This window comes from Suillus subalutaceus (genome assembly GCF_016647625.1).
Source record: "Suillus subalutaceus strain FC151 chromosome Unknown DFJ58scaffold_22, whole genome shotgun sequence".
Classification (NCBI taxonomy): Eukaryota; Fungi; Basidiomycota; class Agaricomycetes; order Boletales; family Suillaceae; genus Suillus; species Suillus subalutaceus.
The window spans coordinates 399616-426257 of NW_024540271.1; the positions used below are offsets into that span (position 1 = coordinate 399616).

Consider the following 26642-nt stretch of genomic DNA (forward strand, 5'->3'; position numbering starts at 1 on the left):
TGAAGTGTAAGCGACGGGTTACAACATATATAGTCACGGAGATTGAAAGGTTCGTTTAGGTATTTTGGACATGTTTCGAACCTAGGGCCCTTCTAGATATCACTTTAGAAACTGGGTGTTTTTACATGGGGACACTGACGTTTAACAGCAGGACGAGGACTTTGCAACGACGTTCTAAACGCTGTGTGAAGTCACCCACAGTAATTGTCAAAGACGGTTGACACACCATTTCCGACTTCGAACGCATTGCATGATCAGAAGTAGAACAACTGAAGTGACGGATCGCCAGCTCAAATAATTTTTTAGCGTTTTGGTGACACGATCATGCTCACAACCTGTGAAAATCTGGCACCGATGTATTGGGCTCGAGAGAATACCGACCTTGTTGCTAGTCTTCTAGTGCGTGGGCTAGATCGACACACGTTGTTGCCCCAGTTTTCTTCGTCGATCGTCACTGGAAAACGACTCTGGGGTGTCCCCCTTCAAGCGATAAGCTTAACAAGGAAATGTGGGGATTATTTCTAGCAAGACCGTGCCCACCGTCCCTGCGGAGCAAATTTGGGCCCTGCATCATCATTCTAGGAACATGGTCTACGATAGAGTGGACCGACCCCTGCTGTGAAAATAATATATAAGCTCAATGTAAGCTTTCAACTTGATCGCAGTGAATTAATGCTTCTATGAAATGCACATGCGCGACGTGATCTGAATTGAATTATGAATTGTTAGTTTTAGCGACCTTTCTGGAATAGTAACGAACATTCCACCAACCAGGGGGTTGACCCAAGCTTTCAAATGTAACGCGAAACTTGAGCAGATCTTGGGGCTTGGCTGAAGTCTCAAAGTGATCCTTACCACACTTCGCCTAGTACCGTACTATCCATGATGATGGTTCTATTAGTAACGGGGAGAGTGTTTGTCCCTATTTGGTTTAGAACCTTGTCAATCAGATCAGCATCCGGAATTGGACGAAATCAGAAATATCATGTGTTCAAGGCAGAAGCTTGACTTGAAGCGCCAGTCTCCCAAAGCTTGCCTCGCAAGTAAGTCGGAAATGTCTTGGTCTCTCCAGACTCCCCAAACTCCGGGCGTTCGTTCCATCAACGCGTGTCCCTACCCCACTCCCTCTAATTTTTCTTCACCTTGAAAGCGTCATAATGTAACACCCGGCTCCCCTCGTCCTCTGCTCTGGGAAATTTCCCCAGTTTGGCGTCATACGACCCCGCCAGCGCTACGACCCCAACCCATCCCGCCGTTCGGTGGAAAGCACATGCCTTTCCGAATTTCTGCTGCACCGCATTCACGCTGCGCGTTGCGCCAAAGGATGCGCTTCTACTCCTATAATTCAAGGGGCACGTGCTTCAGGTGCAGCGCTCTGCGATGGTGTCCCGGGATCTGGAAGAACTGTCCCAGGAGGCTGGATACGAGCATGATTTCGAACTCATTGTCATCCAGGGTGCGGATGCTGAGCCCAGACAGCACGTACGAGGTAGAGAGGGTGGTCACTGGTAAGGAGTGCATGCCTTTAGAATCAGCGCCGTCGAAAATTGTTTGGAAGCCCAAGCAAAAATTTGATCGTTCGGTCCACAAGTCGAACCTCGCTTGTCGTCTTCGGCTACACTGTCTAATCTTGAGCCTGTAACGAATCCTTCTCCTACCGAGCATCCAATTTTCCAAGGCGTGCCATCAAACGAAATATTTCTTCTCTTTTGACGAGAACCACGACTGGCCATATGTCATGTCGCTTTCTATTCTGAGCTACCGGATGGCCCTCCCCGATCTCATACAACATATACTGCAAGTCTCGAGTGCATTCGAGAGCAATCGGTGAAGCTGGATGCGCTGTAGGGACTGGACAAGAAACAAACAAACAACCTGCCTTTATCCCACATTGTAACCGAATAACCCGAAGCAGATTGCACCTGACGAAGACGAGCTCCCCACGCTATTCGACCTCGGTAAATCCGAGAAATGCGTCAACAAGGAGAAGCAGTCTATCGATACGCCGAAATGGCCTCTGAAGTTGATTGTTGCCGTGTGAAGAGTCTCTCAGAGGGTCGACAATACGCTTACTATCCCATATGCGAGTTGTCTCGTTATCGCCTGATGAAATCTTGCAATGGCCATATGACAGAGTATACACCCCACTTTGCTTCATCTTGGTTTGGCGTGACTCAGTTTCGGGTTTCCTGCTTTTTAAATGAGTATTGTCTTGTCGTTTAATTCATGGGAGAAATGACCGCTCGGGGACCACGAAAGTGACCACACTGTCCTGCCACGGCCGATCCAAACCTTTCGATCATCTCTCAATCCATGTTTCACTGTTGGGCGCTTATCCTTCAGCTTGCAATTGTCTTGCCGTCCGCTGACAGCATCAGTGACAATATGCTTCTACCCGTACTTTCCATGGTTCACCAACAACATTAATATTTCCTGTGTCGTAGGTCCGATTCCCCATCTTGTTGCCCCTCATGTTGTGTACGCTGCCTTGCAAGAAGGCGAAACTCCTTATAGAATTCTCATTTCCCTCAAAATCATGCTTCAGATTTGGTCTTTTGGTTTGCACTTGTAGTGATGCTTCCCGAGGGGATCTAGGAGGCACAGCTTGTTACTGCAAGGCGTCTGGTGTGTTAATCGGCCTGTGTTGGCGATCAAACAAGTATAGGCGGTGTCAGTTTACTACTCAAGTACTCACGAGTTAATCTGTAGCCCGCGGAGTGATATGGATCGCATGCAAAGCGGTGCTAATCGTCGATTGGAGGCTGCCAGCTATGGCTCAATGATACATCTTTTTCTCCTATTACGATCTTCGCAAACCACGATGGGTGGCTGATAGTCCTCTTCATAGTCTAACCCGATACCTCGTAGCGGTGTATAGGTGTACGATCTCAAGATCTTCAGTCACCAGGAACATCACTCCCATACAGGCAAGCCCGAGGGCTCCTCGCTGATTTCAAGTCTCTCGTTCTTACTGCTGTTGAGGAGGAAATGGCAGGTGTTCCAATTTGACCCGAGTTCGCGCTTGTTGAGAAGGAGAAGGAAAACGGGCTCCCGGTCCCACACATTCAGAGGCGCAATCCTAATGCTTTGACTAATACTATACAAGCCGATGTTGAGAGACTATCGATGGCATCTCGATTCTATTCATCCACTAATGACCCTAGACTCACAAGTCTGCGCTGCAATGTAAACAGTTGGACCGGATCCCGTAGCCACAAACATGGAATAATGTTACTCTGATATTATGTGAGGTCTAATTTAAAACACTATAGCGTGATGAAACACCCATGTGAGGATGATCGCATCGGTATGTCAACTACTAGACTTCAGTGTGGGCTGCCTGATTTCAACACTTCTTGCATGGCCTCCCAGTCACCCAGCTCCATGGAAGCGTGTTTCACCGGACGTCCGCGCTTTTTTCCTTCATTACCACTCTGGGTGGAAGGGATTTTGGCATCGATCACCTGTCCTGATGTCTGCTGCGCAAGATGCTTAATTTCAGGGAACTCAGAGGTAGCTTGGGCTCGCAGCCAAGCCGCGCTCTCAGCACGATGAATAAGGCAGCTAGGAAGCTCATAGCCTTTGTTATGCTGGTCGGACGCTTTGGAAGGCGAAGAGTCCGCAATCATGGGGCGTCCATCTTTCCACAACGAACCGCTATTTGTTTTATCCAAAATACCGGCAATACTCAGACTTTCTCCAGGGGGGATAGGGTCAGGATGAGAAGGTGTGACACATGGCATATCAACCTCCTTTCTGAGGACTTTGTCAATGTCAACAGCTGAGAAGAACGCGACCCCTTGAGGTAAGTCATCCATTCCTAGTTTAAAGGCAAAAAGGCTCCGTGTCCATAGATTGGCGATCTGCAGCGCGAGTGCAGCTCGATAGCGATCTTCTTCGACAACCAAGTAGCGTAACTCGTCGTGCACCGAGATGAGATAACGTGCCTTGATACCATATTGTCTGACCAGATGGTCCATTGCGACAATGAGAAGGTGCAAGTAGTCGACACCAGAGGACTGCACGACCCAGTTTATACGTGATGTCATGTAATCTGAACCAAATTTTGCCGGAAGAAGTTCCTTTGACAGGGCAGCTGTGATTCCGCATCCGAGAGCTGGAGTTCGTGGTTGATCAGAGAGCGCGATCTCTTCTAGCTTGTTAAACACGAAGCTCTCCGTTCCACCAAACCAGAATTTCCTCCCAAATAAATCCGTACGATGCGTGTTCTTGCCCTTGGTTGACGCATACAAATTTTCTGCGAGACGTTGAGCTTGATCGGGCAGCATACCGGCATTCGACTGTAGGAGGAGGAGGACTGCATGACGCATCCCAGCACCATAGATTCGGGAATAGTTGAACACCTTCGCTTGGTCACGAGAGATGCCCAGGATGCTTGCTGTCTTTGAATGAAGATCTGTTCCCGCGGCTTTGGTGCCTTCAAGGGTCATCCATCCAAGAGCCGTAGCACCGTGTAATCCAAACTGTGCGTCGCCCATACAGCTCGAAATCCATAGCTCTTCTGAGTCCACATCCGCGCCAACGATGGCGTACCCCTTGGGTGCGCGCACCATGGCTTTGAGCTCTGAACCAACGCGGTTTTTCTTCGCGTTGCTTGCCGTGAGCCATGTCCTCTCGATAGCGCGGCGCGTCACAGTGCCCATTGTAATCACCTGAGGAAGGATGATACCCCATTTCTGGGGTTCGTCCGAAGATTCAGGTGGTTCGAACTGTAGATCTAACGCTCCCCGCTGCCAGACTATCATCTGATTTAAGATGCGATCACGCGCGCTGATCCAATAGCTGCACTGCGCGTTCATGTCCAATGCATCCTTCGCCTCATCGCCAGGGCTCGTGAGCGTCCCATCCTGCGCATATTTCATGAACGTTTTCCCGAGTGGACTGCCTACGTTCGCCTTCTCTCCATCTTTATGTGGTAACTTGTAGAAAACAAACCCTCCCTTCAACCGCATGTCTTGTAGGGTGTCATCCGTAGAATCATAGAAATCAAGCTGAGAAAAACGGGTAGGAAAATCGGCGTCCCCTGGAACGCGAAAGGTCCAGCCATGTTCCCGGGAGTAGAAGAGTGGCCAGCCTTGCCAGGATAAACGAAGGAGAATTGGGGCAATGCGATTCCGTACTGTGACGTCCAGCGTGCCGGGAGGCATGTCTTTCTTGGGCTTCGCGAGATCCCAGTACCACTTCGGCCAAAATACCTTTGGTTTGGCCTCCTTAGGAGCGGACTTCTTACGTCGGGGGGAAGAATCGGGAATAGTCGATGAGCACGCTGCCGTGGAGTCAAGCTATAAAAGGAAGAAGTTAACAGAAGTTCGGTACATTGTCATCGAGACACACCTGTTCGGCGGGCACGACGCCCCTAGATTTCCCTGCTACTTTGGGTGTCCAATCGAGTTGGGAGAGCCAAGGGTCATCCTTCCAAGACTCGTCCCTCATCCTATCCTTGGCTTGCTCTGCGAGTTCGACAAGGCGCCTTTTCACTTTCCCATCCAACTCCTTGTAGACCCTATCTGCATCCGCAAGATATGATTCCCAGGACTCGTTCACCGTCAAGAAACTGGAACCCATCGCGAGAATGCCAGCGAATGACACGGGACTAGGGCAGCGGTCGAGGAAAGCCGTCAGCACCTTGGAGAAAACAGCGTGAATAACGAAGACGTCTTGCGCGCAGTAGTTGAGATAGTCGTGAATATTATCCGATATCTCTTCTGGGGCCAACTTCATAAAATCACTCCTGACCTCCTTATCCATCATGATATTGCAGTGCAGCTTAGCGACATCAGCCAGCGAATTGGCAGAGGTCAGGTCTTCCCAGCGCTTACTCGAAAGATCAGCTTCAACGGCATCGGTATCGGCAGCTTCGAGCTGCGGAAGGCTCTCCTCGAGATCAGTACGGAGACGGCGTAGTTCTTCTCGTTTGATTTCATCGTCCTCCTGGTCATGTTTAATCTCCACATCACGCATGAGTTCCATGACGGCCTCGACCGTTTCAGCACGACGAACTTTCTGAGTCTCCTTGGATTTGCGGTGCTTCATCCAAGCAGGTCTTTGGTGGGAAGATATTCCCTTCACTGCAACATGCAGAGCCATCGTATCGAGGAAGCGGGACTGCGTCCCAGGTAAGCTGTATTCCTCCAGAATGCGCGCTCGGTCGTAGCAGACGTTGTGACCAACGACTACGCGCGGGGAACGCGCATCCCCCAATGGAATGAGGTGTTGTTGCTCAACCGATTCCCCGAGTAACCAGGGCGATATCCAACTGTACCAGGCATTCTTTGAGGCAGCACATGCCATGATAGCATAAGGATGATATGTGGGCATGGTTTCTACGTCAAATGTGAGCACTTCTTCCGCGTTCCCCTCGTGCTGTGGGAACTCGACATGCTCGCTGTAGCTCGAACCATCAGCAAGGAAGTGATATTTCGTCCATCCCGACTGAATGTCCCAATGATCGGGTTTTGGAGGAAGTTCGTTGGATGCAAAATCTTTCGCGATGTTTAGCCACGGTTGAGCGGACTGACTGCCGATTCTGTGGAAATGCTCATCGATGTTTGAGCCTAGCAGGGGTGGGAGGGTGAAGCCGATATCAGGAAGAACAGAGCCTTGTTTGGGGTCCAGTCCATGCATTTCGAGATGCTCCTGTGCAATACGAACGAATGCTTTCGATGGTACAGGAAAAGAGAGGTCGCGAAATATTTGCGAATGTAATTCCCGAGAAAGGAGCTGAACTCCAAGCTCATTGCGCTTGACTGTCCGATATAATTAGTTGCGGGAGAATGGAATTGAAGCGACATAGCACACCATGCTTCACTGTTTTTTCGACTACGTCGCGTTCTCTTTCTCTCCCTTTTTTCACGTCAGTTCCGCCTATGACAGGTCGCGGTTGTACATGGTTATAATGTTGCTTCTGCTTCTGAACGAGTGCAGCTGCTCGAGCAGAGGTATGCAAGTGCCGAGCCGATCCACTGGGTTTCCGCACAAGATTTAGCATCCGTGAGTGGTTAGCATTCAGGTCGGACTTGCGCTACTAGATCTCGCGCGGGCAGAGTAAAAGTTTGTACAGGTCGCAGCGGAATGAGCGATGGGATCTGAGGATATGGGATTGGTTTTCTTCCTATACAAGTGATTGCCACTGCGCGGGTCGTCTTGTAAAAGGAAATTCTGTGCGAGTTTGCGTCTAGTAATATTTGAGTAATATAGAAGATTTCTTTTGCGCATCAATATGCATAATGTAGTATATTTTGTACTGCGAAAATAACATTCGAGTCTGCGTGCATATGATAGTACGTTGCAGATGTCAAAGAGCTGTAATATCGAAATAAAAGATAGTTCGAGTGCGAGGGGTCAGTGGCTGCAAGCCGCTGCATGCAGCGGAAATCGGAACTCGCCGGACACTGACCGGTGCTGAAAGCGAACGTGAATCAGTAGGGCCGAGTGGTCCTCCAAGGGTAAGAAACATATTCCTGCCGGTTGTTGACATTCAAGATGGGAGTATTTTCTACTTGGAAAAGAGACATTCTTGAGGGACAGCGAACGAAATACGCGCGATTGGAATACACAATAGTAGATACGACAAGAAATGGCCGAAATAGTTAGGGGATGATAAATATGCCTGAATGAGGTCCTACTTGAAACCGTTAAATACCCAGCCCTCTGGAAGCTCCAAGTATGGATGTTGCTTAAGCTCTACAGTGCTCGCCCGTTCCTCCGGATCACTAGGTATCATCCATGAGCACAGCAAACAAGACAGCAAATGACAAAACTTGCATTGCGAAACATCTATCCTTGAAGTCTTTTGCAAGATAGGACAGAACCACATCGGAGGATATGGGCGGGGGTTGCTTATTCTGGTATACCTGCAGCAAACTCATGAGTGCACCGCGGGTAAGCGGTACATACGAAGAAACGAACCTTGAACATGACCGTTACAGCTTCATCATCACACCATGGCCGCTTCCCTGACCACATCTCAAGGACAACGCAGCCCACGCTCCATATGTCAATTTTAGCGTTATAGCCTTTGTTCTGGGGATGTATGGCTTCTGGGGCCATCCAAAAAACCGTGCCCTGCATTACATGTGACGCCGTTCCACTGAGATCGTCAGTGCGTTTTGAAATTCCGAAGTCAGAGATTTTACAAATCCCTGTGCTCTCCAACAAAATGTTGTCTGCTTTCAAATCCTATGCGAGACGATGAGGTATAAATTCAAATAGTCAAAGATCAAGCTTACTCGGTGTATAATATTCTTGGAATGAAGATATTCCAAGCCCTCGAGAATCTGTCGAGTAAACAATTTTGTAACTTCCTCGTCGAATTTGCCATGATCTCGCAGACGACGTCCAATCGAGCCACCGGGCACATATTCCAGGAAACTGAAAATTTAAATGAGTATGCTTGTCAAATACGACTATAGTTTCCAAGGCTTACATGCTCAAGAATGTCTTTGTCTCCTCGAACCCAAGGTACTGCACGATGTGAGGATGGTCGAGATATTTCAACATCTCAATCTCCGTTTTGAATGCTTGTACAGATTCCATTTGTCGGTTGTCTTTTCTGTCACTAGTACTGGTAGCTATGGGGGTTTCAACTTGCTTGACAGCGAACATCTCGCCCGTGGTGGCATTGAGAGCGAGATACACACGACCATACGTTCCTTTGGCGATGAGTTCACCACGAACCCATTTGAATACTAAATAACAACTTAGCTTAGCGCAACAACAAAGTAAACAAAAGACTTGCTCCTGCCAGGACCACCTGCCCGGGAGTCAAGGTTCGCCTTCGTCTGTAATGGGGTGTCGACTGCCTGGATACGAGGGCCCCATAGTTTCGTATTCTTCTTCCGCAAGACCATCGTGTCGGATGATGGGTTACCCCTGGAAACGTGATCTATCCGCTTATTATGCTGTTCCGCAACAGTACGGATGGACTTCTGTGCTTGTATCAGCGCTTTGTCTCTGTCAACAATATTTCCGTAGGTCTGTTCTACGGAAGTAGGCGATGTTCCACGAGAATTTTCAATGCTGGGTTTGTCGAGATCATGTTCCGGGAAGAACTCTTCGAGACGCTCATAGACATCCTCCGGAGGCGGACGATGCGCCCAGGTGTGCCCCTCGAATGTGTTGCTTTTATCTCTGTTCTTCGTCCTAAGCGGTCGAGGAGGGCGTAGTTGAGGTATGGGATTGGGCGGTGCTAGTGAATTTGGCAGGACACCGTGTATCATACTACCAGGGCCAGAGCTTGGAGTCATGGAGTTTAGAGGGAGACATGGAGGACCAGCTCATCGCCTGAAGTCTCGTGAGACGCTGATTGGCGCCAGTGTCCTGAAACATGATGGGCCGAAACACTGCTCCACCCGAAACGGCTCCCTACTCACTCGGAGTCTTAGTCTCCGTAGGCAGACCATATAGAAGGAACTTGAGTAGTTGTTCCTTTCGCAGTCTGACGAAACGCTGGAACATGTCAACATGAATCATCCTCCTTCCACCAGGGTCCAGCACGAGATATATTTGGGCTCACCGACCGAATCCGCATCACATCCCCCATGATCCTTTTTCGAGTATCAACAATCCAGATCTCCAAATACTTTCTCACTCCTCTTCTCACTAGTCTGCGCACAAGGGACTCCCTCATCCCAGTCTCGCTCACGTACCCAGTGAGCGACGTTCTACACTAAACGCCAATGCATACCATCGGCATCGGAAGCAGGACTGGCATGACGTCCTAGGACCTACATGCAGCTTATCGCGAAGCTATGGGTAAAATCGACGTCGAAGGGTACTAAGAGAAGTGTAAAAGAGTTAAGGGAGACCGTATATCATGCACACGACATATGGATTCATAGAGAGCATATCTAGTGTACTAGATTCCTCAAGCTTTCTTCCTGTCAAGTTAAACCAATGACTTGTATGACGGTGTGGCAAACTTTTCGAAATTCGAGGTGTGGCAGATCATCCGAGATGAGACGATCGGAACCGGCACCTTTTCCGATCGAACCAGCCTGAGAGACATCCAGGCTGAGGGACGATGGTAATGAACTTCTATAAGCCGAAAGCTATCTTTCGCATCTATTACATTACGATGCACTAAAACTTTGAAAGGTACTTCACACGAGTGTATCTTGCACCTGTTGTAGATATACTGATGACACCTTCCTCCTGATGATTCACGCCCTGGTCCATCGACTTTCAATGTCTGAAATGCGAACATCGACTTTAGCCTGAAGTGGGACTCCGTGGATCGTCACGATTATGAAGTCAGAACAAAGTACTTGCCTTACCTTCTCGTCATAGTCGACCCAGTCATCATCTTCAAGTTCAACATCAGAGAAGCTGGTGCCGGTCTTCTCCCTTGCATGTCCATCGCCCTTTCTGTGCAGTTTCATATAATGAGATTTCAGAAACACGATAGAAGAAAAATACAAACCGGAGCAAAATCTGTGAACTCTAACCCACGACATTCCATCTTCAATAGGGTGGCAAATTGTCCATTTGATTCGGCGGAGTATGGTTTTGACGGTTCAGCAACAAAGCTAGCGGAGCTTTCCTTTTTACAATTACCACAACGCCAAACGAGATGAGCTGAGCCTCTGCTATTCGAGATATTTCGTGTTTCCTGGAGGAACGAGATGGAATCCTCCATCATCATGGAGTGAATATACGTACCGATCTTTTCATCGTGACGAACTTCTTATGTTCCTCGTGACAACTATTGCAGACAACCTGTACGGGGTATTCAGAATACAAGACACGATGAGATCACCGAATATCACTTTGAAGGAGTACTCGAAATCATCACCAGCAGGGGCGAGATCTGTGACGTTCTCCAGCTCAGCTTTGATTTCCAGTTTCAAGAACTTTTCAGAATTAACATATGGAGGTCTTTCCGACGTAGCGAAAGAGACTTACGACCATGATCGGATGATGTATCTTTCAAGTTTATGGTGTGTCATCATTACAAGTTCATGAATGATCAGAATTTGTTCTTGTTTGCGTACTTCCATTTTCGAGGTCGGCCCATTAGACGAGCTCTTCGAGTTCCAAGTTGCATACTCCAACATGTGGTTGCTTCCGCCATGTCGACGCGGTCTGCCTTCAATGATGGCCACCAGGCAATTTCATGCTACTACACAAGTGTCCATGCGAAAAAAGATATCCAAGGCGTCGAAAGCAGATGACGAAGAAATACTTCAGCACTTTCAGCCAGATGGAGGATTAGATGTGCCAGTGGCCGGATACCTATTACACCGTCAGCAGCGGCAGACATTATACTACATGCGACTAATTGAGCACGAGATTCCAAAACTCGTAGGTCAGCCATTATTGACCATCCGAATTAAAGACGTCTACTCATTCGCATTTTAAAAATTTAGCGTTCCGCAAACCATTTGTCCCTCCAACTGTCCGCTACACCCCTCGTCATACGGTCCGTCGATTTTGCTGGGGAACAACATCCATTGACAGCTAAGCGGAGTGTTGTCGTTCCGGTCGCGCATCTTCCCCTGCGGAACGAAGTAGCTTTTCACAGAGCGAAACTCCTCGCCGGCGTGCGGTGGATGCCAGAGCCCCCAAGAGACTCTGGTATTTCAACGGATGAGGATGCGGCCAAGCATGGTTTTATCAAGATTGCATGCGAGGACTTTCCGCGAGCCAACATGAATTTAAAATGGATCAGCGATACGCTTGATAAGCTGGTTCTCGAAGCAAATGTAGGTCGAGTTTGACGTCGGCTATCATCAATACTCATAATTGTTAGGCTGAGGGCGAGGCACCCTATCAGCGGCTACCACTGGATACCCGACATCTCGATTCTAAAGTGCGGAAATCGAAGAAGGGTGATCATGTTCGAGGCAGAGGTGGATTGCGTCCAAGTCTTAAAGACTTCCCCACGGAATGGCTTCCAAAGCGTCAAGAAGACGTGATATCTTCTGTACTTCCATCTCAATAATAGACTGTATCTCTGGACGGCCGCTGTTAATCGGTCCGACGTCATGATCACGAGTGTATGGTGAATCATCAAAAATATGTTATAAGCTCCATCGATGAACAAGCCGGCATCCTTTTCTCCCTATCTCCCCCATGGCGAATACGATTCGTGCGTCTGTGATTCAATCCTGCACTGCCCGTTTCAATCTATCAGAGACATTGGACAAATTTGAAAAGCTGACTAGACTTGCGAAAGAGCGTGATGGATCGCAGCTCGTTGTATTCCCCGAAGGCTTGTGAGTCCATCTTGGTCTGCATGTCGTGTTACCTATGGCATGTAACTCTTGCTCAGCATCGGGGGCTACCCGAAATGGTCGACCTTTTCATGCTTTGTAGGAGAGAGAATTTCTGAGGGCAGGGACGAGTTCGTCAGGTATTATAATGCGGCGGTTGAGATTCCTTCGCCAGCGACAGATCGTATCGCAGAAGTGAGCAAGGCGACAGGGGTTTTTGTGGTCATGGGGGTCATCGAGCGTGATGTTGGGACGCTCTACTGTACCGCCATATTCGTCGACCCCGTTGAGGGCCTAGTGGCAAAGCATCGAAAACTACTACCGACAGCATGTGAACGTTTCATCTGGGGGCAAGGCGATGGAAGCACCCTTCCCGTTGTATCAAAGAAGTTCCAATCCTCCGTCGAGCCAACGCGCACCGTCGAGACGAAGATATCCGCTACCATATGTTGGTGAGTGTCAACCCTGATCGTCCTCACCTGGGATCATGAACGAGTTGCATCAGGGAGAATTTTATGCCTTTGCGTGAGTCTTGAGGCTGATCTGAGTAAACCCCGCTAACTGTTTGTTTCTTCCAGTCCGAACTTATTATTACTCTCTCGGGACGCAAATCTATTGCGTACCGACTGTTGACTCGCGTGAGACTTGGGAAAGCTCCATGCGACACATCGCATTCGAAGGACGTTGTTTCGTGCTTTCTGCGTGTCAATTCGCGACCGAGAAAGACTACCCTCCGGACCATCCCGTTGCAGATGCCAGTGCTCGCAATCCTGACAATGTCATGATCAACGGTGGCAGCTTGATAGTCAGCCCTCTGGGAAAAGTACTCGCTGGTCCCACGAGGAAGCCCGAGGACATCTTGACTGCAAATCTTGACCTTGATGATGTTGTCCGAGGAAAGTTCGATCTCGATACTGTGGGGCACTATTCTCGTCCAGATGGTACGACCACTTCATTTTGACTTGAGATACGACTCATGGTCTGTGCTTAGTCTTTCAGCTCAAAGCAAACATCTCGCCTTGATTTAGGCAGGGGGGCCCATGCTCAGGAAAGAGGAGGAGAGTGTAACGACGATCTCTTATTATCATTTCTACTGCCAATATCATGTCTATCAAGTTGATGTATGCAATGAACATCGTGTTCACTTTTAACAGTTTCCACTGACATTGAATGTTGGACACTGTACGACCCCTATTCTTCCCAATTAATTATGCTTTGTACGACATGTGGCCCGGTACTAATGTGGCCGACGAGGACAAAGAGCGACATCCCCTTTCTCATGCTTCCACAGCACGCACAAAGTGATGCACAGAAATCCACCTGAAAGCGTCCACAACTACTATGATATAAAAGCTAGCTGGGTTGTAGACTCAGCAACACACACAACTTCCCTCATCACTTGAAGTCACTAAGCCGCGGCAGGTCCAAAGCCAGACTCTTCAGCCAAATACCCCTCGCACTACTTGCTATACATTCTATAATGTCTAACTTGCAAACTCCCGATGCACGCACTGCGCTTATGCAATCTGTCATTCTCTCACGTCACTTGCAGGCGAGTCCGGCGAGAATATCCCCAAGCTCTCCATTGCGGAGACCAAGCCGCATTTTCAACGTGCAGGACTTTGCTGGCCACCGAAAGCAGGTAGCTAGTCCTAGCAAGCGTAAGGCGCGCGAGGACAACATTGCCTTGGCGATTCGAGGCAGAACGATCTATAATTCACGGGTCAACCCTGCTACACCCAAGACTAGAAGCCCACGGAAGAATCCAATGAAGCCAACCGCTCCCTCATACCACCCCCTTGGAACTGGTGCACTATCGGAAGAGAAAACGTCGTCTCTAGATATTTTACAACGGATGGAAGCCGAGGAAGAACATCGAGAGAAGGACCAAGGTTTCCTGGTAGAAGCCAGAGGTGGCTCACCGAGCTACCAGGCGGAGGACAAGTCTCTCTGGATGGGCGTCTCTGAGTCTGATGCGGACTACCACATGCCGAGAGGCAGTGAACAAGGCACACCCTCCTCTGACATGGAGCATTCCCCATCTCGCTGGAACGCGCCGAAATTTAACTCAGGAGAGGGGGACTGGGAGACGATGTTTGACATGTACATCAAAGAGCAGGAGTGTATGGAAGCTATGATGCTTTAGGGAGGAACTGTTGGATAAATCACAATCAGCGTATAGCAATACGGTAATCACTCATTTGATAATACTTCCTGTAGTTAGTTATGGCACTAAGTATATCCTGCCGCGCACTATCATTTACATACCATCGAATCGTATAAACGCCCTTTTATGAGCGGCTGGCCCACACAGCCTGGTTGATATTAACGGCTAGAAGATATCGAATTGGGGAAGAATAAGTATTGAGTTAATCGTTTACCGAAAAGCCAAGGATTTAGCGCGCCACCGAAGCCAAACAAATGCAACACGTGTGTAGACAAGAAGTCCGGTGTTGCTTCGTCTTTCTTTCCTCGTTTGCAGTCAACCGAAAGTAAATTTTGGACCTTCTTGCTAGTCGTCTTAAGCCCTTCATCACTGACAGCAGCGTCCAGATGACTGACTCCTACACCTCCCGCGTCGGTGATCTTTCGCCCTCTTCAAATGGCTACGCGAATGGTGCCAGTCCGTCGTTGACACAATCTAACAACGCTGGTATATCACCCGTCATTCGCAAAAAGCTCATGGGCTACGTCGGTTTCGCCAACCTTCCAAACCAAGTGCACAGGAAGAGTGTTCGAAAAGGCTTCCAGTTCACTACAATGGTCGTCGGTTTGTTGTTTTATAACAACTTAATTACATGCCCTCAAATATTCACCATTCTCTAGGCGAGTCGGGTTTGGGCAAGTCTACGCTGATCAACACCCTCTTCAACACGCCACTATACCCTCCCAAGGAGCCCCTTCCTCCTTCGGCTGAACGTCCCAAAACGGTTGCTATTGAAAGTATCGGCGCAGGTCAGTGTCGTATAATTGCATGCAAGGTACCATTAACAGTCGCACTTAGATATTGAGGAGAATGGCGTTCGTCTACATCTCACTGTCGTTGATACTCCCGGTTTTGGCGATTTTGTCAACAACGATGACAGGTATGTAAAAAATTTGGCCAAATTGAGAATATCTCACCCATACGTAATATTAGCTGGAGGCCGATCGTAGAAAACATTGAGTCGCGCTTCGACTCATATCTAGAGCAGGAGAATCGCGTAAACCGACAGAAGATCGTTGACAATCGCGTTCACGCTTGTCTTTACTTCATTCAGCCCACGGGTCACTCGTGAGCAGTTTTGTTGTCTTTTGTTGTACTTCTATCTGACACGTTCCGTCTTTGCACAGGCTGAAACAACTCGACATTGAATTTATGCGTCGCCTGCACACCCGGGTTAACCTCATCCCAGTCATCGCCAAAGCTGACACGCTGACGGACGAGGAAATTGTTGCCTTCAAAGCTAGGGTAAATCGCCTGTCCGTGCCGTATTTCTTGTTGCCTGACCTTCCACGCAGATCCTTGCAGATATTGCTCACCACAACATTCACATCTTCCAGGCGCCTAGCTATGAGAATGAAGACGAGGAGACTCTTGCTGAGGCCGAGGAAATTGCTAGCAAGATTCCCTTCGCAGTCGTTGGTTCGGACAATGTTGTTGACACCAATGATGGTCGTCAAGTCCGTGGACGTGCATACCCTTGGGGTGTCATCGAAGTCGACAACGAGGAACACTGTGACTTCGTTAAGCTTCGCCAGATGCTTGTGCGGACCTACATGGAGGAGCTTAGAGAGCGCACGAATGATGTGCTATATGAAAACTGGCGAAGCGAGAAACTTCTTAGCATGGGTGTTGCGCAGGATTCCAGTGTCTTCAGGGAGATCAAGTAAGTGCTGCTCTTGTTGTTCATGGAGAAAGTTGATTAACACCTTGTTCAAGCCCTTCCGCCAAGATTCAGGAGGAACGCATTCTGCATGAGGCCAAGCTTTCCAAGATGGAGGCTGAGATGAAGATGGTTTTCCAGCAGAAGGTCCAGGAGAAAGAGTCGAAGCTGAAGCAGTCCGAAGAGGAACTTTATGCTCGACACAAGGAAATGAAGGACGCTCTCGACAAGCAGCGCGCAGATTTGGAAGACAAGAAGCGAAGAATCGAGAGTGGTCGACCGCTGACCCCAGAGAAGAACACTGTAAGCCAACAACCCCACCTTGGAGTGTTTACTGACTTACGTTCATGTAGACCAAAAACCGTCGCTTCTTGCGGTAGATTCTCTCTGTCTTGGTACCTCTTTCTTATTGTTCTCTCTTCGCCTCTTCTAGTTTGCCATTTAGTATTCTTGCTATCGTACATTGCATTCGCGTTTCACTCGTTACCTCGCCCCCGAACATTTTACACTCTTTTGGATTGATATCCAGGCTTGGCTACCCTCCACCCTTTTAGTACTATGATCAACTTCTTATGCGGAGTTTCTAGGCGTTGAAAGACGTCGAGGGGACGATTGGATTTTTATTTCTGCGATGACTGCGCGAAGATACCCAGTGTTGCCACTATGTCAATACTGATAAACAGATGATCTTTGAGTGTCAGCTTAATGAGATTTGATCACGAACCACGACAAAGCTCAATCATGGCTGATAACCAGTCCGCAAATATTCAAGCACTGCTGTCCGCATTAAATGTGTTTACTCGTGCACCTGACAAGACTTCTTTGGAGAACGCGAATTCCTGGCTGCAGGATTTCCAACACTCTGTAAATTCACTTTCGCCCTTCGCCCGATCTTCCAATCCGGTCATCTGACTTCGTCCATCCGCCCTGTCCTAGCCCGAAGCATGGTCGACATGTAACGTCCTCCTGCTATCTCTTGATGCACCCCCAGCGGCCAAACTATTCGCCGCACAGACTTTCAGGTCAAAAGTTAGTCAATGGTGATTCATTTCTGTGTGCCACTGAAATCTCCCCGACAGGTTACTTATGATCTACATCAAGTAGATCCATCGAATCTTCTCCCCCTCAGGGACACTCTTGTCACTGCGTTGGAGAGATATCAAAGCGGTCCGAAGACCATCATCACACAGTTATGTCTGGCGCTTTCAGGGCTTGCCCTGCAACTCCCAGCTTGGGACAATGCTCTACAGAGTATTGTCGAGACATTCGGAGCGAACCCTGCAACTGTTCCTGTGCTGCTCCAATTTCTGACCATCCTTCCGGAAGAAGTATCGGGTAACACAAGGATACCTGTGACTGTGAGTGGCGCATAATCGGTAGATTTAGGAGGTTCATGATCCCAACAGGACGATGAATATCGCGAAAGGTCTACAAAACTCCTTTCAGACAACTCTGAGCAGGTATTAGAGCTGCTGTCCATGTACTTGCAAGCAACTGGTTGGTCTATTTGTTTAATGACCCAAGGGCATTGATTTTAAAAATTTCCAGGTGTCACGCACGCGGTTCAAAGCCAAATCTTTGATTGCCTTCGCAGCTGGTTAGTCGCAGGAGAAATCGATATGCCCGCCTTCGGGAAATCTCCTTTGCTTGCATTTGCATTCGAGGCCCTAGCTTCGGAGGTACTTTTTGACTCGGCAGTCGACGTCGTCTGTGAAATGATACACGAGACGCAAGAAATCGACGATAATATGCCCGTGATTGAACTCATCGTTCCTCGGGTCATTGACTTAAAGTCTCGACTGGAAGATCAGAAGGATGATCCGGAAAAGATTCGAGGCTACGCAAAGATCTTTGCAGAAGCGGGTGAGACGTACCGGCTGCTCATTCTTCAGCACACCGACACATTCTACCCAATCGTTGAGGCAATTGGCCAGTGCTCAGCCTACCCTGACCTCGATATTGTGCCCATCACTTTCCCCTTCTGGATGCGGCTGGCTCAGACTATCGGCAAGAAAACAACAATCTCGCCACTATTCGGGGAAGCGTACAAGGCGTTGATGGGAGTCGTCATTCGCCATTTGCATTTCCCTCCTGATCTTGCTTCTATGACGGGCCAAGAGGCGGATAATTTCCGCTCGTTTAGACATGTGATGGGAGATACTCTCAAGGACTGTTGTCTAGTTCTGGGTGCAGATGCCTGTCTTCTTTCTGCTTACGGGCTCATCACCATGGCGCTCTCTCGCGGCCCACAGTCCATCTCCTGGCAAGAAATCGAAGCCCCTCTCTTCGCTATGCGCTCCATGGGTGCCGAAATTGATGTGATGGACGATACCGCCGTGCCCAAGATAATGGATCTCATTCCCTCCCTTCCGATTCATCCTCGAGTTCGTTATGCTGCATTGCTCATCATATCCCGGTACACCGAATGGATCAACCGTCACCCAGACTACATTGCATACCAACTACAGTACATCTCAGCAGGCTTTGAAGATCCTGACTCCGAAGTCAGTGCAGCTGCAGGGCAAGCGTTGAAGTACTTGTGCCAAGACTGTAAACAGGTAAGACCAAGCGTCACCTTTGTTGTCAATTTTTATTTCATAAACGTAATTGCAGCATTTGATCGAATTCCTTCCTACGCTGCATACTTTCCTCACAACAACTGGAACAAAACTGAGTCAAGACGATCGGCGGCAAGTATACGAGGCCATCGCTTACGTGATTTCTGCGATGTCTATGGAGAAAGCTGCGGAGTCCCTGCGAACCTTTTCGCTCGACATTCTGTCCCAAATACATGCCATAAGTAGCAAGTCGACAGCAGTCACCAAACAAGAGCTCAAGGAAGTCGGATGTAAGTTTTGTAAATCGTGTTGACATCCGGCTGACGCCTGTCCCCTAGATGGCTTGGAAAACCTGGAGGTCATGTTGCATGTCGTAGGACCCTTTGGAGACCAGCTACCTGCCGCCTGTCAGAACAGCTGTCAAGAAGCATGGTCGATTTTTGACATCTTCATTTCCAAGTTTGCGTTCGACTATGACACTTCTGAGAGAGTCACTCGCGTACTTCGTCACGGCATTACGCTGTTTGGCCAGGGATCACTCACAGTTGCATCATCGGTCTTGTCACGGATGGTGACGTCCTTCGAGGCAACTGGGTTCCCGTCATTCTTGTGGATTTCAGGGAAATTTGTAGGGAGGTTTGGTCACGAGTCGGACCCAGTGTTGCGAAATGCCTTTCAAAACCTGTACGAGAGAGCGACCAACAAAGTCGTTAGCCTCTTACAATCAAAGGATTCAAGGGACATCCCTGATGGTGAGCCCATTTCGTTCTAATCTTGGCAATAACTAACTTTAGTTTAACAAGTATTGGAGGATTATGTTCAGCTGTTACTCCAGCTCATACGGATGGCTCCAGACGTTTTCTTCCAGTCCAGCGCATTCCCACTGGCATTCAGAGCCACCATGGCTGCCCTCACTCTAATTCATTCTGACCTCGTCTTTGCATCCTTAGATCTCTTCCGCGACATCCTTACTCACGAGAGTCTTACTCCTAGCTCATCGCCACCTCCCAAGTTCCCCATTTACTCTTCCGCCATCAAGTCCGTCATGGAAAAGGAAGGATTCGAGTTCGTGGGCTGCATACTCTCGGGCCTTGTTGGAGACTTCCCTGAAGACTCTACTGCTGTTGTTGTCACCATCTTCCGCGCCGTAGCGCTTTTGTGGTCTACGCAGTTGGTCACATGGCTGCCACCTATTCTGCAACAACTTCCTCCAACCAGTACCCCGAACCAAGTGAAGCAGCAGTTTTTATTGGATGTGACCAAGTGCGTGTATCTTATAACTCCCTTCTGCGATTGTGGTATTAAAGTCAATTGTTAGCTCGTTGAACACCGCCCAATACGACAAGGTCAAGTATTCCATTCTAGCACTCCACCGAGCTTCGCGCAAGGCTCGAGATCGTAGACGTGTAACTCCCTTGAACCAAGCGTGAGATCCAAGCGAGGGAAGTTTCCTCGTCTAACACGAACTGGGGATTCAGCGAAGGGAAGAGGTGTGCGTACTTACAATAGGAATTTTGTACATGGCCGAAATTGTTTAGTATTTGCCTGCGAATGCGTTACCAGTGTCTACCACCACTCGGCGTTACGTCCGAGGGAACGTTGTTCACGAAAAGTGACATGGCAAGGGATAACTAGTACTTAGTCCGATTCAGGTACACCAGGAACGCGAGAGTGTCTCATGACATAGTGCCTAATCGGGAAATATCGGGTTTTGAGGTTTTGGCACGGCGGGCGGGTTGCCACAGTCCACAGCGTAGCGGGGAGATTTTGCATTTCTTTCCAACACCACGTCAACTAATGTTTCGTCGTTCAGGTCAATCCTTTGCTTCTGACCGTACGTTCCTTATCTACTTTTCAATAGCAACTGAAACTAATGTCTCCATAGTCGGTCGCCGGTCGTTCTCGGTTTCGGCTTCTCGAAAGAGTTATGCCGACACCATACACAACCTACGTATTCACAAAGATACTAAGGTACTCTGTCAAGGTTTTACTGGAAAGACGGTGAGCTCTCGTTTTCCTTGGAGTCTAATCTGCGAAGAATTTATCATCGGAATAGGGAACCTTTCACGTGAAAGAGGCTTTAGCTTATGGAACAAATATGGTTGGGGGTGTCTCCCCCAAAAAAGCAGGCCAAACGCATCTTGGTCTCCCTGTTTTCGGCAGTGTTAAAGAGGTATGAAGGAATTTATCATTGTTCTGCCAACTGTCTTCATCATATCGAATAGGCCGTTCGGGCAACAAACCCTGATGCAACAATCCTTTATGTTCCTCCCCCCACCGCTGCTGATGCCATCATTGAGGCCATCGAGAATGAGATTGGTTTGATTGTTTGCATAACGGAGGGTATTCCTCAGGCCGATGAAATAAAGGTGGATTATTTTTGCGATTCATTGAAGCAGTTTATAAACTTTATATATTTAGGTCATGAATGCCTTAAAGAGCCAATCTAAATCTCGTCTCGTTGGGCCTAACTGCCCCGGTATCATCAACCCACTAGGTTGCAAAATGGGCATCCAGCCTGGTCACATCCACAAGCCAGGAAAGATCGGTATGTCCCGGCCAAAAGGCTTGTTTTGATCTCCTGCCTCATCGATGCACTCCAGGCATCGTTTCGCGTTCTGGAACCCTTACATATGAAGCTGTCGCGCAGACCACTGGTGTTGGTCTCGGACAATCACTCTGTATTGGCATTGGTGGCGACCCATTCCCCGGTACTCAGCACATAGATGCCCTCAAAGTTTTCATGGAAGATGATGCGACCGAAGGTATTGTTGTCATCGGTGAAATCGGCGGTTCTATGGAAGAAGAGGCTGCCGACTACCTTGAAAAATACAACAAGACTCGTAAGAACCCCAAACCTGTCGTTGGGTTCATCGCAGGACGCACTGCTCCCCCTGGGAGACGCATGGGCCATGCTGGTGCTATCATTTCCGGCGGCAAAGGTATGAATCATTGAATTCACTTGACTCTTCCACTGACTTTTTGGATCGCAGGCGCTGCAGTAGACAAGGTTGCTGCTCTCGAGAGAGCTGGTGTTATAGTGACGGACAGTCCGGCAAAGATTGGTGCTGAGATGCTCAAGGTTTGTTCACCTTTGATTCCTTACAATGGTATGCTGACTTTCGGGAAAGGCAATGAAGGCGGCAGGTCTCGTATAGATAGATATTACCGCTATACCAGTTTACTACAGTTCAATCTATTATTTTTATTGTTGGGTTTCTTGGGCTTACATAATCGTTCATCAATCGTTCATCGATGTCATTTACTTCGTCCCTAGACATAGATGAAGCAGCAAGCTATCTATCATCCGCACCGTCCCTCTCAAAGGTTTCCACTACCATCAAGCTTGAGGTCAACATAGTACTCTTGACTTTTATCCATTCTCTAACTTGTTCACAGCTGTATGGTCTATTTAAATATCTCAAGGTGGCGCCAAAGCCGCAGGGCTCAAGGCCATACATTTTTGACATGACAGGACGTGCCAAGTGGGACGCATGGAAAGCGGCGAGCGATGCGTATGAGAACGATGGCCACGCCGCGGCACAGCGGTATCAAGCAATCGCTCAGGAACTGGGATGGAAACCAGGTTCTACTCCCAGCAATGCGCCTGGGAAGCGATCGGAGGATGGAGGCGTGGATGGAGGTGTTCAGAATGACTCTACTGGCTCGGAGTCTTCAGGTGGCGGCGGCGGGATGGGAACATCTGTCAGCTTACTGGTCAATCCGGGCCCAGATTTGGGTGAAGCTCAGACGCTGCACGGATTGGCTATCGCGGGAGATGCAGAGAAGTTGATGGCGTTCTTGCTTGTAAATCCAGCGGTCGATATAAACGCACGCGATGAATTTGTACGTTCACCGGTGCTTCTCTACGCAAAACTCAAGTTCTAGTGACAGGATTATACCGCCCTTCATCTGGCCTGTGACAGAGGGAACTTGCCAGTAGTCCAGGCGTTACTGAGCAAGGGAGGGGATCCTCTATTGAAAGTAAGGCATGGAACCTTATGATTCAAATACTGACTTCGTGATTGGGCAGGATCCCGACGATTACACTGCAGCAGAGCTGGCTCAGGTAGCTGGACATCAAGAGATATATGACCTCCTGAATAAATAGAAGATATTTGAATGATAATGCAATTATGGCTGCAATCTACATATGCAAAGCTGTAGTGGTAATATACGACTTCCTCCTTGCTCTTAACAGACGGTGGAACGAACCCACCCCACAGCGACGTCGAATTGCTCAAGATTTCCTCAGGCACCACGAGAACTACAACGTAGCTGAAGTCATTCCAGAGCTACTCGTTGAGCCAGAGGGACTGTCTTTTGATGACTCCGTGCCAAATTTTGGATCCGAAACCTTCGGGTGATACTTGGAGTCTGGCGGTAATACACCACCCTTGAATATTATTTACTTTAGTACCAACAAGCGTACGAATAACAAAGGCGGACTTACACGTTCCAATAGCTTGACTACAGATTTACTAGGCAGTGCTCCAACACCTAACCAGTACTTTATTCTGTCCACACTCCATTTGACAGTCTTGTGTGTGTCCCCGAGCTTAAGAGCAGGATCATAGATGCCCAAAAGCTCCATAGGCTTTGCGTCTCGTCTTGTGCGCTGGTTAATGGCGACTAAATGGAATATACGATTGTGTCTCCGGCCGTGCATGGCCATCCTGAGGCGGACAGGCATGGTGAACTGACAAGTAGTATGTCTGGAAGAGAGCGAGAGCGAAAGTCGTGTTTACTACTATTTGGAGGGACGTGTTTTCGCGTCCCGAGCTGAAGTACCTTGAAGTACGCGCGTGAGTGTTCACAAATTCAATTGGACTAAAGTCTAGGCTACTATACATTTATTGTGACCTAAGTACAATCCAGGAATCGCAGTGGACGGGCAACAAGTTTTATAGATCATACATAGTTGGTTTGGATGAAAGGATGTGGTGCTCGTAATGTCCACAATATCACCGAGATTTACCATACGTACTCGAACAACATGACGCCAGTGCTAGTGAAAGTTCTCCTACAAGCAGCCCTTGAACTGAGAGTGCAAGAGCTCGGACGTGTTGACTTTTCCACTGTTGTGTCTTTTCATAGGTCACGAGTCCGACTCAGGACCTTCGCTGCCTGGAATTAACTAGGGAGGCAGATGTCATCCCCCACCCGAACATTCAGTAAAAGAATATTACACACCATACAAATATTGTTGCCATTGAGAAGCGTCTGCGCGAGCCGTGTTTTCTTTCTTCCCTGAGGAGTAGTCTCGCTGAGGACGACCGTCAGCAACAGGAAATCGCCATCATTTAGTCTCACTGACTATTCTGTTACATCCTCTAGCACCATGTCTGCGCGTAGGAATGTTCAATACCAGTTTTATCGCGTAGGGAAACAGTGGCCGACTCACTCACGAAATCGTCGAAGCCAAGCAGCGTCCCAGTAAACTCACGATCACTCTTCATGATGACCCATATCCGGGATCCAATGCATCTGTCAATTAGTTCTGCGAGGCTGTCAGGAATATGATCGATGGTCTTTGTTGTCTTTTGTACTCGCCTAGTGGGAGGATTTGAGAAGCCATGATGGTAGAGCTTGTAGTGGCGCAAAGCAAGACGGGCGAGACATGCCACCAGCACTCAGATCAATCATGTTGTAAATTTCATCTATCGCATAACAGACATCATAGGTAGGACAGGTTACCAATAATCACCATTATCAGCTACTACACTGAATCATTTTCTCGTGCTCTGACATATATTGTTCTGTCACAAAGGAATTTGCGTCCGTTAGACGCGTTACATGTAAGATACTGCACAAGCGTAAAGAGTAAGGGGAGATCACGGGTTGCAAACAGAATGGGGAGTTGAACGATAATGGTTGGTGCAAGATATAAGTGACAGTAGCACGCAGTAAGAGATAGACGAATCAACAGGACCAACAGTTTACTGTTGGCCGAAACTAAAGCCTCCTTGAGGAGCAGTGACATCTGAGTGGAACTGCACAGATAATTAGTAGACGGAGGAGGACAATATCAGTGAACTTACGGCAAATGCACCACTGGCATCAACGTTAGGAGCGCTAATTGCTGCATCCACTTCCTCCTCATCTGGGAAGTACTTGTCCATGATATTGAACGCCTTCTTATATATCTCCAGGTTGTCGTGTGATTGGAGGTTGTGAATGGTGATCATACCGCCTGCCTCTTCGACATATAGAGCATATTGGTTGATGGATCCGGGACCTCCAGCCTGTTTATCCGTCTCACCGACCTTCAGAATGTTATCGAGACCATCAAGGGCAACTTGAATGATCTTATTATCCATCATAGTGAGCAGGTCGCAGAGTGGCTTAATACAGCCTTGCGAGACGAGATAGCGGATCTGTGCTGGTTCGTGAAGACCGCCGGACGTTGCGTTCGAAATTGCCCAGCAGGCCTCCTTCCGCGTTTTGAAGTCGGCATTGGAAAGGATGTTGATAAGTGGGGGAATAATATTGGCATCGATGACTGCCTGAATTTGGGGAGGCGACCCAGCGGTGATGTTGGAGATCGTCCAGCACGCTTCTTTTCTGATACCCTCTTTTGGGGAAGATAGCAGCGAAAGAAGAGCTGGCAAGGACCCAGACGCGATAACGACCTGAGTCTGAAGATCATCGCCAGTAACAATGTTGCCGATTGAACGAAGGGCGGGCGTTTGCACGGAGGTTGAACTGTGCATGAGTAGATCAACGAGGCGCCGACATACAGCTGACTCGATAACTGCTTGGATCTTGTCGTTTGAACCATCTGAAAGGTATGAAATAGCCCAGCATGCATCAATCAAAATTTCGTCATCGAGCGAGTAAATGAGTTTGGTCAAGACGGTCAACGCAGGAGAGATCTAGTGAAAGATGTCAATATCCTGTGCATAAAAGCCATGATTTGTCACGAACCAGTTCCCAGTCAGGCTGAGGGTTTTTGCCCCTGCAGAAGTTACTCAAGGTCCAGGTAGCGTTCCTGAGCATGCTAAGTTTGTGATTTTCGCTTAGCAAAGTCAGGAGTGGCCTCAATGCTCCTTGCTGCAAGACGTAATCTCTGCATTGTGGGCTGTCACCAGCAATGTTCCCGAGGGCCCATACCGCCTGCTCACGAACATCGAGAACCGGCGATGACAGGAGGTTGATGAACTCTGGGACAGCTCCAGCGGAGATAACAACTTGAGTGTGCTCAGCGGTCCCGGAAGCAATATTTGTGAGCGCCCAAGCGGCCTCGAACTATAAACCGATTAGTATTGAGTCAAGGCGAGGCCCGGAACAACAAACCTGCAACATGGAAGCACCAGTCCGAAGGAATTCAACGAAACGAGGCACAACGCCGCATTCGATGACTTTCTCGATTGGAGGGTTCCTCTCCTTTGACAACAGTTTCCGGAACTTCGTAGTTGCATCCAACTGGCGATCGGGATCGTTAGAGAACACGCCACTGATCATTTCTTCCGCAAGCTGCAAGGACATTCAGTAGACAGTCGTAAAGTGGATGAGATCGTACACACCGGAGGCTCCCAACTGCTTGTCGTCGCTTCTTCATCTGAGTCGGCTGAAGCTGAGGGGAGGAAATTACGCCTTTTCGCGATATTCTCCTCGCGCTTTTGCCTTCTGATCTCAACTTGCTGTTCCTCTCTGCGACGCCTAAGATCGTCTTGCTTCAAACCACCTTTATTCTTATAATCTGATCAAACACGCGTCTTCAGTAACTGATATCAAGAAAAAAAAATTGAGACAAGCATACTGGCTCTGCGGTGTTCCATAGTACGTGACTCCATGATGGATGGCTGGATCGCAAAAATCTAAGAAATGATGGAAGGGAGAGATAGAACCAGAAAGAAGATCAAGATGTTGAAAGCCCTCGCGTCACAACAAAGGATAAAGCATTATCAGCCACGCGTGACATTGTCATATCATCACACAATGTGACTCAACTTGTCATGTCACGAAGTTCTCACCCCAGGTTG

At 48.5% G+C, this 26642-nt stretch overlaps 13 protein-coding genes across 13 annotated transcripts; 7 read left to right on the forward strand and 6 right to left on the reverse strand.

Moving 5' to 3' along the window:
• Window positions 1-3221: 3221 nt before the first annotated feature.
• Window positions 3222-7157, reverse strand: DFJ58DRAFT_700010 (DNA polymerase family A-domain-containing protein). Its single transcript, XM_041383560.1, has 3 exons — window positions 6820-7157; window positions 5356-6767; window positions 3222-5303 (listed from the first exon to the last, which is right to left on the reverse strand). Exons 1-3 carry the CDS (start codon window positions 7007-7009, stop codon window positions 3327-3329), a joined length of 3579 nt encoding a protein of 1192 aa, XP_041247062.1. The 5' UTR covers window positions 7010-7157; the 3' UTR covers window positions 3222-3326.
• Window positions 7158-7534: 377 nt separating this feature from the next.
• On the reverse strand, window positions 7535-9372 carry DFJ58DRAFT_208998 (kinase-like protein). Its single transcript, XM_041379252.1, has 6 exons — window positions 8759-9372; window positions 8447-8708; window positions 8250-8391; window positions 7930-8199; window positions 7786-7874; window positions 7535-7733 (listed from the first exon to the last, which is right to left on the reverse strand). Exons 1-6 carry the CDS (start codon window positions 9264-9266, stop codon window positions 7643-7645), a joined length of 1362 nt encoding a protein of 453 aa, XP_041247063.1. The 5' UTR covers window positions 9267-9372; the 3' UTR covers window positions 7535-7642.
• Window positions 9373-10038: 666 nt separating this feature from the next.
• DFJ58DRAFT_773431 (DUF866-domain-containing protein) lies at window positions 10039-10941 on the reverse strand. The gene is made up of 6 exons (XM_041389323.1): window positions 10924-10941; window positions 10788-10871; window positions 10681-10737; window positions 10442-10630; window positions 10296-10382; window positions 10039-10235 (listed from the first exon to the last, which is right to left on the reverse strand). The coding sequence occupies exons 1-6, from the start codon at window positions 10927-10929 to the stop codon at window positions 10182-10184; spliced, it is 477 nt and encodes a 158-aa protein (XP_041247064.1). The 5' UTR covers window positions 10930-10941; the 3' UTR covers window positions 10039-10181.
• Window positions 10942-11115: 174 nt separating this feature from the next.
• Window positions 11116-11962, forward strand: DFJ58DRAFT_724920 (mitochondrial ribosomal subunit protein-domain-containing protein; the record flags this gene model as incomplete). The annotated part of the gene is made up of 3 exons (XM_041385153.1): window positions 11116-11322; window positions 11388-11723; window positions 11771-11962. 3 exons carry the CDS (start codon window positions 11116-11118, stop codon window positions 11960-11962), a joined length of 735 nt encoding a protein of 244 aa, XP_041247065.1.
• Window positions 11963-12071: 109 nt separating this feature from the next.
• DFJ58DRAFT_680735 (carbon-nitrogen hydrolase) lies at window positions 12072-13390 on the forward strand. Its single transcript, XM_041383205.1, has 5 exons — window positions 12072-12236; window positions 12293-12685; window positions 12739-12758; window positions 12812-13174; window positions 13225-13390. Exons 1-5 carry the CDS (start codon window positions 12094-12096, stop codon window positions 13254-13256), a joined length of 951 nt encoding a protein of 316 aa, XP_041247066.1. The 5' UTR covers window positions 12072-12093; the 3' UTR covers window positions 13257-13390.
• A 219-nt stretch (window positions 13391-13609) lies between these two features.
• Window positions 13610-14592, forward strand: DFJ58DRAFT_773440 (uncharacterized protein). The gene has a single exon (XM_041389324.1). The coding sequence runs from the start codon at window positions 13714-13716 to the stop codon at window positions 14377-14379; it is 666 nt and encodes a 221-aa protein (XP_041247067.1). The 5' UTR covers window positions 13610-13713; the 3' UTR covers window positions 14380-14592.
• Window positions 14593-14709: 117 nt separating this feature from the next.
• On the forward strand, window positions 14710-16838 carry DFJ58DRAFT_773442 (Septin-domain-containing protein). Its single transcript, XM_041389325.1, has 8 exons — window positions 14710-15003; window positions 15060-15188; window positions 15238-15319; window positions 15373-15507; window positions 15567-15684; window positions 15735-16102; window positions 16156-16402; window positions 16453-16838. Exons 1-8 carry the CDS (start codon window positions 14787-14789, stop codon window positions 16477-16479), a joined length of 1323 nt encoding a protein of 440 aa, XP_041247068.1. The 5' UTR covers window positions 14710-14786; the 3' UTR covers window positions 16480-16838.
• DFJ58DRAFT_773444 (armadillo-type protein) lies at window positions 16801-20269 on the forward strand. Its single transcript, XM_041389326.1, has 9 exons — window positions 16801-16963; window positions 17036-17128; window positions 17179-17457; window positions 17506-17596; window positions 17648-18657; window positions 18713-18947; window positions 18996-19409; window positions 19461-19920; window positions 19976-20269. The coding sequence occupies exons 1-9, from the start codon at window positions 16805-16807 to the stop codon at window positions 20085-20087; spliced, it is 2853 nt and encodes a 950-aa protein (XP_041247069.1). The 5' UTR covers window positions 16801-16804; the 3' UTR covers window positions 20088-20269.
• A 33-nt stretch (window positions 20270-20302) lies between these two features.
• DFJ58DRAFT_773449 (succinate-CoA ligase) lies at window positions 20303-21895 on the forward strand. Its single transcript, XM_041389327.1, has 8 exons — window positions 20303-20491; window positions 20543-20658; window positions 20714-20830; window positions 20883-21026; window positions 21079-21205; window positions 21261-21599; window positions 21651-21739; window positions 21789-21895. Exons 1-8 carry the CDS (start codon window positions 20455-20457, stop codon window positions 21813-21815), a joined length of 996 nt encoding a protein of 331 aa, XP_041247070.1. The 5' UTR covers window positions 20303-20454; the 3' UTR covers window positions 21816-21895.
• Window positions 21896-21912: 17 nt separating this feature from the next.
• On the forward strand, window positions 21913-22768 carry DFJ58DRAFT_715093 (uncharacterized protein; the record flags this gene model as incomplete). Its single annotated transcript, XM_041384090.1, has 4 exons — window positions 21913-22008; window positions 22057-22503; window positions 22552-22641; window positions 22691-22768. 4 exons carry the CDS (start codon window positions 21913-21915, stop codon window positions 22766-22768), a joined length of 711 nt encoding a protein of 236 aa, XP_041247071.1.
• Window positions 22769-23002: 234 nt separating this feature from the next.
• On the reverse strand, window positions 23003-23350 carry DFJ58DRAFT_624362 (ribosomal protein S16 domain-containing protein; the record flags this gene model as incomplete). The annotated part of the gene is made up of 2 exons (XM_041381087.1): window positions 23003-23053; window positions 23111-23350. Coding segments are annotated over 2 exons (291 nt in total), but the record flags the coding sequence as incomplete, so codon positions are not given.
• Window positions 23351-23463: 113 nt separating this feature from the next.
• Window positions 23464-24330, reverse strand: DFJ58DRAFT_773460 (like-Sm ribonucleoprotein). The gene is made up of 5 exons (XM_041389328.1): window positions 24211-24330; window positions 24062-24157; window positions 23975-24002; window positions 23851-23923; window positions 23464-23794 (listed from the first exon to the last, which is right to left on the reverse strand). Exons 1-5 carry the CDS (start codon window positions 24233-24235, stop codon window positions 23756-23758), a joined length of 261 nt encoding a protein of 86 aa, XP_041247073.1. The 5' UTR covers window positions 24236-24330; the 3' UTR covers window positions 23464-23755.
• Window positions 24292-26622, reverse strand: DFJ58DRAFT_700038 (ARM repeat-containing protein). The gene is made up of 6 exons (XM_041383561.1): window positions 26420-26622; window positions 26184-26359; window positions 25954-26133; window positions 25585-25905; window positions 24699-25532; window positions 24292-24650 (listed from the first exon to the last, which is right to left on the reverse strand). Exons 1-6 carry the CDS (start codon window positions 26451-26453, stop codon window positions 24597-24599), a joined length of 1599 nt encoding a protein of 532 aa, XP_041247074.1. The 5' UTR covers window positions 26454-26622; the 3' UTR covers window positions 24292-24596.
• Between the last annotated feature and the right edge of the window lie 20 nt (window positions 26623-26642).

Excerpts from the sequence above, each read along its gene's own strand:
- DFJ58DRAFT_700010 (XM_041383560.1), bottom strand. The coding sequence starts at position 7,009 with ATGCTAAATCTTGTGCGGAAACCCAGTGGATCGGCTCGGCACTTGCAT. Across the intron at positions 6,768-6,819 it reads CGAAAAAACAGTGAAGCATG|TCAAGCGCAATGAGCTTGGA; the intron begins GTGTGCTATGTC and ends TATATCGGACAG. Across the intron at positions 5,304-5,355 it reads GCGTCGTGCCCGCCGAACAG|CTTGACTCCACGGCAGCGTG; the intron begins GTGTGTCTCGAT and ends TTCCTTTTATAG.
- DFJ58DRAFT_208998 (XM_041379252.1), bottom strand. The coding sequence starts at position 9,266 with ATGACTCCAAGCTCTGGCCCTGGTAGTATGATACACGGTGTCCTGCCA. Across the intron at positions 8,200-8,249 it reads CCAAGAATATTATACACCGA|GATTTGAAAGCAGACAACAT; the intron begins GTAAGCTTGATC and ends CGTCTCGCATAG. Across the intron at positions 7,875-7,929 it reads CTGTAACGGTCATGTTCAAG|GTATACCAGAATAAGCAACC; the intron begins GTTCGTTTCTTC and ends AGTTTGCTGCAG.
- DFJ58DRAFT_773431 (XM_041389323.1), bottom strand. Across the intron at positions 10,631-10,680 it reads TCGTCACGATGAAAAGATCG|GAAACACGAAATATCTCGAA; the intron begins GTACGTATATTC and ends TCGTTCCTCCAG. Across the intron at positions 10,383-10,441 it reads AGTTCACAGATTTTGCTCCG|GGCGATGGACATGCAAGGGA; the intron begins GTTTGTATTTTT and ends CTGCACAGAAAG.
- DFJ58DRAFT_680735 (XM_041383205.1), top strand. The coding sequence starts at position 12,094 with ATGGCGAATACGATTCGTGCGTCTGTGATTCAATCCTGCACTGCCCGT. Across the intron at positions 12,686-12,738 it reads ATATCCGCTACCATATGTTG|GGAGAATTTTATGCCTTTGC; the intron begins GTGAGTGTCAAC and ends GAGTTGCATCAG. Across the intron at positions 13,175-13,224 it reads GCACTATTCTCGTCCAGATG|TCTTTCAGCTCAAAGCAAAC; the intron begins GTACGACCACTT and ends GTCTGTGCTTAG.
- DFJ58DRAFT_773440 (XM_041389324.1), top strand. The coding sequence starts at position 13,714 with ATGTCTAACTTGCAAACTCCCGATGCACGCACTGCGCTTATGCAATCT.
- DFJ58DRAFT_773442 (XM_041389325.1), top strand. The coding sequence starts at position 14,787 with ATGACTGACTCCTACACCTCCCGCGTCGGTGATCTTTCGCCCTCTTCA. Across the intron at positions 15,320-15,372 it reads TTTGTCAACAACGATGACAG|CTGGAGGCCGATCGTAGAAA; the intron begins GTATGTAAAAAA and ends ACGTAATATTAG. Across the intron at positions 16,103-16,155 it reads AGTGTCTTCAGGGAGATCAA|CCCTTCCGCCAAGATTCAGG; the intron begins GTAAGTGCTGCT and ends ACCTTGTTCAAG.
- DFJ58DRAFT_773444 (XM_041389326.1), top strand. The coding sequence starts at position 16,805 with ATGAGATTTGATCACGAACCACGACAAAGCTCAATCATGGCTGATAAC. Across the intron at positions 17,597-17,647 it reads CATGTACTTGCAAGCAACTG|GTGTCACGCACGCGGTTCAA; the intron begins GTTGGTCTATTT and ends AAAAATTTCCAG. Across the intron at positions 18,658-18,712 it reads TGTGCCAAGACTGTAAACAG|CATTTGATCGAATTCCTTCC; the intron begins GTAAGACCAAGC and ends ACGTAATTGCAG.
- DFJ58DRAFT_773449 (XM_041389327.1), top strand. The coding sequence starts at position 20,455 with ATGTTTCGTCGTTCAGGTCAATCCTTTGCTTCTGACC. Across the intron at positions 20,831-20,882 it reads TTTTCGGCAGTGTTAAAGAG|GCCGTTCGGGCAACAAACCC; the intron begins GTATGAAGGAAT and ends CATATCGAATAG. Across the intron at positions 21,206-21,260 it reads CCACAAGCCAGGAAAGATCG|GCATCGTTTCGCGTTCTGGA; the intron begins GTATGTCCCGGC and ends GATGCACTCCAG.
- DFJ58DRAFT_773460 (XM_041389328.1), bottom strand. The coding sequence starts at position 24,235 with ATGGCTTCTCAAATCCTCCCACTAG. Across the intron at positions 24,158-24,210 it reads TTCTCAAATCCTCCCACTAG|AACTAATTGACAGATGCATT; the intron begins GCGAGTACAAAA and ends ACAGCCTCGCAG. Across the intron at positions 24,003-24,061 it reads TGGCTTCGACGATTTCGTGA|ACATGGTGCTAGAGGATGTA; the intron begins GTGAGTCGGCCA and ends TCCTACGCGCAG.
- DFJ58DRAFT_700038 (XM_041383561.1), bottom strand. The coding sequence starts at position 26,453 with ATGGAGTCACGTACTATGGAACACCGCAGAGCCA. Across the intron at positions 26,134-26,183 it reads CAAGCAGTTGGGAGCCTCCG|CTTGCGGAAGAAATGATCAG; the intron begins GTGTGTACGATC and ends ATGTCCTTGCAG. Across the intron at positions 24,651-24,698 it reads ATGCCAGTGGTGCATTTGCC|TTCCACTCAGATGTCACTGC; the intron begins GTAAGTTCACTG and ends TTATCTGTGCAG.